Raw genomic sequence first — 9,051 nt, 5'->3', positions numbered from 1 at the left:
CTCCATGAACGACTCAATCAGTTGAATAATGTGTGTTGCAGTGGAGGCTGCTGAGGGGAGCACAGCTCATAATAACGTCTGAACGTGCGAATGGAATGGCATCAACCCATGTGTTTGATACCATTCTACCTATTCCGCTCCCAGCCGCTACCACGAGCCCGCTCCTCCTAATTAAGTTGCCACCAACCTCCTGTGGTGTGTTGGTACTGGGCTGGACTGTGCCTGCACAACCCGTGTCTCTCTAGGACCAGGACTGAAGAACACGGTCTCAGAAGGAGTTCTAGTAGCTCTGTATCTCTGATTCTCTGCTCTGGACTGGATATCTCTCTACCTGTGTATCTCATTCAGGCCCTCACAGCAGACGTGAAGCAGCCTCATCAGTCAGGTCAGATAGCAGGAGTCTGCTGAGGGACAGTAACACTGCCCTGAGAGAACGGACATGTGTGCAGAAAGCGGTAAGACGCACGCCACACAGAGTCGCCGCGACCAACTAGTCCGTTTCTTCACTACGTGTCAACTCACCGTTGCGTTTAGACACAGGGCTGTGATTCAAACAGAAAGTAAACGTCTGCTTGCTTTTCACTGCTTTCACTGCGTTCAAATGTGATCTTTATTCAGCGATATAGTCAGGAACAATGTGTGATGTCTCAGTTGCATTAAGGGAGGGCTCTGTGAGTGGGTGTGACTTAGCTTCTGTCCGGGGGTTGCTTAGCTCCCTAAATGTGATCTTTATTGAAGCTACAGCAACAATGTTCCATCTCACAGTTGCTTTAAGACACAGGGCTGTTACTTACCTTCTGTCCGGGGTTGATGTAGGCATTAACGTGTTTGAGGACAGGCTTCAGAAGGGGGTCATAACGGACACACAGATCCTGGATCTTTATCTCTCCGTGCTGGGGCCAGTCCTCGGGGACCTGGGTGGTATCTGGAAAGAACACATATAGACAACCATTAACAAAACATGAATGAGTTGTGTAATTATATACTGTGATCACACACAATAACTAGGATTAGCAGTTTTTCCTTGACAGGAACAGAAAAACTCTGGGCCCTAGTTATAGCCTACAGCACAATAACACATACAGTAGAACATCCAGGACAGTCATACAGTAGAACATCCAGGACAGTCATACAGTAGAACATCCAGGACAGTCATACAGTAGAACATCCAGGACAGTCATACAGTAGAACATTTTACCTTTATTTAATCAGTTAACATGAGGACAAATTCTTATTTTCAATGACGGACTGGGAACAGTGGGTTAACTGCCTGTTCAGGGGCAGAACGACAGATTTTTACCTTGTCAGTTAACCAGGGGTTTGAACAAATTCTTATTTTCAATGACGGCTTCTGGGTTATTAGTCAGGGGCAGAACGACAGATTTGTACCTTGTCAGTTCGGCTGACAGTCATACAGTAGGACATCCAGGACAGTCCTACAGTAGTACATCCCGGACAGTCATACAGTAGGACAGTCATACAGTAGCACATCCAGGACAGTCCTACAGTAGTACATCCCGGACAGTCATACAGTAGGACATCCAGGACAGTCATACAGTAGGACAGTCATACAGTAGGACAGTCATACAGTAGGACATCCCGGACAGTCATACGGTAGAACATCAGGACAGTCCTACAGTATGACATCAGGACAGTCATACAGTAGGACAGTCATACAGTGCAGTACATCCCGGACAGTCATACAGTAGGACATCCAGGACAGTCATACAGTAGGACAGTCATACAGTAGGACATCCAGGACAGTCATACAGTAGGACATCCAGGACAGTCATACAGTAGAACATCCAGGACAGTCATACAGTAGTACATCCCGGACAGTCATACAGTAGGACATCCAGGACAGTCATACAGTAGGACAGTCATACAGTAGTACATCCCGGACAGTCATACAGACATCCAGGACATCCCCAGGACAGTCATACAGTAGTACATCCCCGGACAGTCATACAGTAGGACATCCAGGACAGTCATACAGTCATACAGGGACAGTCATACAGCAGGACAGTGGGACATCCAGGACAGTCATACAGTAGGACATGAATTTTTGGGGACAGTCACACAACTGACGATGCAGTAAACAGAGGTCTCTTTGTCAAAAGTGGTGCCCTAAGTGCTACTCAGGACCACTCTTCATTCTGTGACCAGGCTCTGGTCTGTTTAGACTGCAGCATTTGGCTACTTCAAAAGTACTGTTTTACTGCTAAAACCCTGCATGCAGTCCTTAAAATAAGGGTTGGTGGTTTTCTCCTCATGACTTAAGGGCTGCGAACGGATGCAGAGGAAACAAAAGAACTAAATGAATCAAAGGGAAGGATGATAAAACAGGGCAAGATGACAGCTCATTGGCAAGACAAGATCCACTTATTATCGTTCTATTGCTATCAGGGCCAAACTTTCCATTACGTCACAGTGTAGGAGGACAGCCCACTCTGGCAGGGTTCTTTGACCACAGGACTTAGCAGGGCCACGGCTCTAGAGATGTGGGACTCTCCCTCCCTCCCCATCCATCTCTTCCTCCTCCAAGGCTCTCCTCCCTCTCCCCTCCTCCTCTCCTCTTCAATCCCACCTCCTCGTTGTTCCACAAGAACTCGCTCCTCCTGCTCCTCCCTTATTTCTAGTCCTCTTATCTTCCTCCCAAAGAGACATGACCCCCTTCTCTTCTTTTTTAACATCGCCATGGCAACAGCACATCACTTAAACTTCGATGCTGCTTTGGAAGGAGACCTAACGGGACTATTGTAAACTCCACAGAGACACACTAGAGAAATGATGTTGGAATTCGGGAGGAGAAACACTGTGTCAGGTCGTCCTGCTCCACACTGTAAACCTAAAGACATTACCATACTGTCAGATTGTTGCCCTGTGCGGTTGACTGTTCTACTGCCATGGATTTTAAATATAGTCCTTATAGATGTCTCGAAGCCTAGACTATGTTGAGCCATCCTCGCTGTTACATGTTGAGAAGACACTTGATAAATGGAAGCTTCCAATCAGTGCTTAGCTTTTTAAATGTATTTTTATTTAACTAGGCAAGTCAGTAAAGAACAAATTCTTATTTATAATGATGGCCTAGGAACAGTGGGTTAACTGCCTTGTTCAGGGGGAGAACGACAGATTTTTACCTTGACAACTCAGGGATTTGATCTTCTTAACCTTTCGGTTACTAGTCCAACACTCTAACCATTAGGCTACCGGCTGCCCCTTTACTAAAGACTTCATCTGTATATAGCCTCGCCATTGTTATTTTACTGCTGCTCTTTAATTATTTTGTACTTTTATTTACTATTTTTGTAGGGATCTTTCTTAATAACTGCATTGTTGGTTATGGGCTTGTAAGTAAACATTTCAAGTCAACACCTGTTGTATTCAGCGCATGTGACAAATGCAATTGTATTTGATTTGATCTCGGAACACAGAACCAAATTGTGCAGCACACTGGCCAGCTACAGTCTGTCATAGGTGAGTGCTTAGTTGAACATCTACGGATTTCATTTTGTGAGGGACTTTTTGAAATAGCTATTGACTGAGCAGAGATGATGATCATATTTTGAACTGTGTGTTTCAGATTCCATTACCCTGTTCTATTGACTGTGTGTTTCAGCAGGATTCCATTACTCTGTTCTATTGACTGTGTGTTTCAGCAGGATTCCATTACTCTGTTCTATTGACTGTGTGTTTCAGCAGGATTCCATTACCCTGTTCTATTGACTGTGTGTTTCAGCAGGATTCCATTACTCTGTTCTATTGACTGTGTGTTTCAGCAGGATTCCATTACTCTGTTCTATTGACTGTGTGTTTCAGCAGGATTCCATTACTCTGTTCTATTGACTGTGTGTTTCAGCAGGATTCCATTACTCTGTTCTATTGACTGTGTGTTTCAGCAGGATTCCATTACTCTGTTCTATTGACTGTGTGTTTCAGCAGGATTCCATTACTCTGTTCTATTGACTGTGTGTTTCAGGATTCTCTGTTCTATTGACTGTGTTTCAGCAGGATTCCATTACTCTGTTCTATTGACTGTGTGTTTCAGCAGGATTCCATTACTCTGTTCTATTGACTGTGTGTTTCAGCAGGATTCCATTACCCTGTTCTATTGACTGTGTGTTTCAGCAGGATTCCATTACTCTGTTCTATTGACTGTGTGTTTCAGCAGGATTCCATTACTCTGTTCTATTGACTGTGTGTTTCAGCAGGATTCCATTACTCTGTTCTATTGACTGTGTTTCAGCAGGATTCCATTACTCTGTTCTATTGACTGTGTGTTTCAGCAGGATTCCATTACTCTGTTCTATTGACTGTGTGTTTCAGCAGGATTCCATTACTCTGTTCTATTGACTGTGTGTTTCAGCAGGATTCCATTACTCTGTTCTATTGACTGTGTGTTTCAGCAGGATTCCATTACTCTGTTCTATTGACTGTGTGTTTCAGCAGGATTCCATTACTCTGTTCTATTGACTGTGTGTTTCAGCAGGATTCCATTACCCTGTTCTATTGACTGTGTGTTTCAGCAGGATTCCATTACTCTGTTCTATTGACTGTGTGTTATTAAACCACATCTTGTGTATGCACTGTCCAGCTTCTGTCACAAGAGACTCCAGGGTATTGAGAAGCAGCATTTGGTGTGACTGTGTGTTTAGTTTACCCATGGACCCTGTTCTCAGACTCTGTACTCCAGGAAGCTGTTTTGACAGCAGCCATCTGGACCTCTAAGTCAGCCAGGTTCCTCACCACCCAGTTCAGGTAGTTGGTCACCTGTGTGTTATATATTTAATCCATGTTCTATGAAGTGTCCATTACTAGGTATGAAATAATACTATTGATAATACTATTCATTATAATCATTCTTATTATTATTATTGTAATATGTCTGAGTGGGAGTCTTTTGCCCAGACAATATGAGGAAAACCAAAGGTTTAATGGTTGAAGAATACATAAAAGGCTGTTCTGGATTGAAGGACTAAGCCTACAGAAAACAATACTGTGGTATACAGTACAGTACAATACAGTACAAACAAAGATGAATACAATACAGCTTCTATTGTTTCACATCTTCTGGCAGTGGAAGAGGAAGGACTGGCAACAACACTCCTCTCATTAATGTGCCTGCTGCAGTCCTTCTCTGTACAGTTCCATTAATGTGCCTGATGCAGTCCTTCTCTGTACAGTTCCATTAATGTGCCTGATGCAGTCCTTCTCTGTACAGTTCCATTAATGTGCCTGATGCAGTCCTTCTCTGTACAGTTCCATTAATGTGCCTGATGCAGTCCTTCTCTGTACAGTTCCATTAATGTGCCTGCTGCAGTCCTTCTCTGTACAGTTCCATTAATGTGCCTGATGCAGTCCTTCTCTGTACCTGCTGCAGTTCCTGTCTGTTCCATTAATGTGCCTGATGCAGTCCTTCTCTGTACAGTTCCATTAATGTGCCTGCTGCAGTCCTTCTCTGTACAGTTCCATTAATGTGTCTGATGCAGTCCTTCTCTGTACAGTTCCATTAATGTGTCTGATGAGTCCTTCTCTGTACAGTTCCATTAATGTGTCTGATGCAGTCCTTCTCTGTACAGTTCCATTAATGTGCCCTGATGCAGTCCTTCTCTGTACAGTTCCATTAATGTGCCTGATGCAGTCCTTCTCTGTACAGTTCCATTAATGTGCCTGATGCAGTCCTTCTCTGTACAGTTCCATTAATGTGTCTGATGCAGTCCTTCTCTGTACAGTTCCATTAATGTGTCTGATCAAGGTACAGTTCCATTCTGATATTTCTGTACAGTTCCATTAATGTGTCTGATGCAGTCCTTCTCTGTACAGTTCCATTAATGTGCCTGATGCATCCTTCTATTCCATTAATGTGCCTGCTGCAGTCCTTCTCTGTACAGTTCCATTAATGTGCCTGCTGCATCTTCTCTGTACAGTTCCATTAATGTGCCTGATGCAGTCCTTCTCACCTTACAGTTATTATTGTAATAGTCCTTCTCTGTACAGTTCATTAATGTGCCTGATGCAGTCCTTTCTGTACAGTTCCATTAATGTGCCTGATGCAGTCATTATCTGTACAGTTCCATTAATGTGCCAAAGTCCTTCTCTGTACAGTTCCATTAATGTGTTAGAAGACAGTTCATTAATGTGCCTGATGCAGTCCTTCTCTGTACAGTTCCATTAATGTGCCTGATGGTCCTTCTCTGTACAGTTCCATTAATGTGCCCGATGCAGTCCTTCTCTGTACAGTTCCATTAATGTGCCTGCTGCAAGCTTCTACAGTTCCATTAATGTGCCTGCTCCAATACTTCTGTACAGTTCCATTAATGTGTCTGATGTCCCCTTCTCTGTACAGTACCATTAATGTGCCTGCTGCACCTTCTCTGTACAAATGTGCCTGCTGCAGTCCTTCTCTGTACAGTTCCATTAATGCTGATGCAGTCCTTCTGTACAGTTCCATTAATGTGTTTCATCCTTCTCTGTACAGTTCCATTAATGTGCCTGATGCAGTCCTTCTCTGTACAGTTCCAAGGACTGGCAGGTCCTTCTCTGTACAGTTCCATTAATGTGTCTGATGCAGTCCTTCTCTGTACAGTTCCATTAATGTGCCTGCTGCAGTCCTTCTCTGTACAGTTCCATTAATGTGTCTGATGCAGTCCTTCTCTGTACAGTTCCATTAATGTGCCTGATACAGTCCTTCTCTGTACAGTTCCATTAATGTGTCTGCTGCAGTCCTTCTCTGTACAGTTCCATTAATGTGCCTGATGCAGTCCTTCTCTGTACAGTTCCATTAATGTGTCTGATGCAGTCCTTCTCTGTACAGTTCCATTAATGTGCCTGATGCAGTCCTTCTCTGTACAGTTCCATTAATGTGTCTGATGCAGTCCTTCTCTGTACAGTTCCATTAATGTGCCTGATGCAGTCCTTCTCTGTACAGTTCCATTAATGTGCCTGATGCAGTCCTTCTCTGTACAGTTCCATTAATGTGTCTGATGCAGTCCTTCTCTGTACAGTTCCATTAATGTGCCTGATGCAGTCCTTCTCTGTACAGTTCCATTAATGTGTCTGATGCAGTCCTTCTCTGTACAGTTCCATTAATGTGTCTGATGCAGTCCTTCTCTGTCCATTAATGTGTGTCTCAGTCCTTCTCTGTACAGTTCCATTAATGTGCCTGATGCAGTCCTTCTCTGTACAGTTCCATTAATGTGCCTGATGCAGTCCTTCTCTGTACAGTTCCATTAATGTGCCTGCTGCAGTCCTTCTCTGTACAGTTCCATTAATGTGCCTGATGCAGTCCTTCTCTGTACAGTTCCATTAATGTGCCTGATGCAGTCCTTCTCTGTACAGTTCCATTAATGTGTCTGATGCAGTCCTTCTCTGTACAGTTCCATTAATGTGCCTGATGCAGTCCTTCTCTGTACAGTTCCATTAATGTGCCTGCTGCAGTCCTTCTCTGTACAGTTCCATTAATGTGCCTGATGCAGTCCTTCTCTGTACAGTTCCATTAATGTGTCTGATGCAGTCCTTCTCTGTACAGTTCCATTAATGTGCCTGATGCAGTCCTTCTCTGTACAGTTCCATTAATGTTCTACTGAATACGTTGTCTAAATACTTGCTGCCTTGACATCTTGTAAATAAAACTACAATCAGATCCAGGTGAATAAGGGCTTGTTATTAAAAAAATTCTCATTTGATGAAGTTGATCCTGTATGTTGTTTCTGTTCTGTGGGTATATTCATGTTTGTGTGACATTGGGGAGACGTTGTGTCACGGCTTCCACCGAAAGTAGTTCCTCTCCTTGTTCGGGCGGCGCTCGGCGTCGACTAACCTTCACTGATCCTTTTTTCCTTTTCTGTTGGTTTTCTCTTTGTTTTTTTTCACACCTGGTTTCATTTGCCTTCATTTCTGTGTGTATAATTCCCCCTGTTGCCTGCCTAGGTTTGTGGGGGATTATTCGTGTGATGTTGCTCGTTAAGATTGTGCCTATTCTGTTTTCACGTATTAAACCAAGTGTGTATATATTTAGGAGCGTTGTTTTTCCCTCCTTCCGTGAATAACTGGTGTCTTGGTTGTCGAGGGTGTTTGTTTTTTGGTATTGTTCCTGACCTGTATGTTTGTGGACTTGCCCATTAAATAACACATCTCGGACATCTCTGCTCTCCTGCGCCTGACTCCTTCACCTACCTCTACACACAAACGTGCAACACGTTGACTCACCGTAGGCGTAGGTCAGGCCTAACCCCACCATGCTAGAGGGAAGGTTCTTGCCAGAGCTCCATATTGAGGCTACTGCTGCTGTTAACACAATGACAGCACCCAGGTAGTCCTGAGAGAGAAGGAGAGTCAGATAAGATAGTTAGAGGGAGAGAGAGAATTTGAAGTTGTGAATTCAACACAGCATTTAGCTCTAATCTCAAAAAGTAATTTCTTCTAATTTTGCAGCTCAGTGTGATAAGAAACAAGGGAGTATTGTGTTGAATATTCCAAGATACCATTAGTATTACAATAGTCCCATATCTTATTAATAATGTCATGGTTGAATCATGGGCATTAATGTTATCTCACCGTTCTGACCTCCAACCAGCGGTTGGCAGCAGAGAGGAACAGGTAGGCTGTGTTGTTGGTATCTGTCAGCTCCAGCATCTTCTGCTTGAATCGAGATTCATGTCTGAAGAATAAATGGAAAATAAATATAGCTAATACCTACCAGATTATTTCCCATGTGACCAAGTTTGAACCCCGGCGTCTAGAAGGTGTTCGTCCGCACGTCTCCTGGTCCCAGTCCTGGTTATGGTTCATAGAACCACCTCCGTTAGACAAACACTGAAGTGGGATTGTTTCAGGACTGGACTAACGTGCCTGATGATGTGAGTTGGATCATGGCTGCTACATAGCTAAGTGACATCTAACATTGGACCAAGAGAGAAAGAGAGAGAAGCCACGGTGCTGCCAAGATGAGGAAGTCTTCAGGGAGGAAGAGGCTGTCTGAGGGGTAGTAACCGTGAGAGCTGTTTAATGTTGGATTACCACGATTCTGGGGAAAAGGGGGAATGTTCG

The 9,051-nt window shown here is 43.7% G+C and overlaps 1 protein-coding gene across 1 annotated transcript in view; it reads right to left on the bottom strand.

Annotated features, from left to right (window-relative positions):
• Positions 1-794: 794 nt before the first annotated feature.
• The window catches only part of LOC135537278 (ATP-binding cassette sub-family C member 9-like), a gene marked incomplete at both ends in the record, with an annotated part of 10,951 nt that continues 2,694 nt past the window's right edge, over positions 795-9,051 (bottom strand). The window contains 3 exons of the mRNA XM_064963474.1: positions 795-925; positions 8,212-8,320; positions 8,560-8,662. Coding sequence (XP_064819546.1) covers positions 795-925; positions 8,212-8,320; positions 8,560-8,662 — 343 coding nt within the window. The remainder of the gene's footprint in view (positions 926-8,211; positions 8,321-8,559; positions 8,663-9,051) is intronic.

The sequence above is a fragment of the Oncorhynchus masou genome, unplaced genomic scaffold, assembly GCF_036934945.1.
Source record: "Oncorhynchus masou masou isolate Uvic2021 unplaced genomic scaffold, UVic_Omas_1.1 unplaced_scaffold_7411, whole genome shotgun sequence".
NCBI lineage: Eukaryota > Metazoa > Chordata > Actinopteri > Salmoniformes > Salmonidae > Oncorhynchus > Oncorhynchus masou.
The sequence above is the reverse complement of the archived record's forward strand: the minus strand, read 5'-3'. Positions and strand labels throughout refer to the sequence as shown.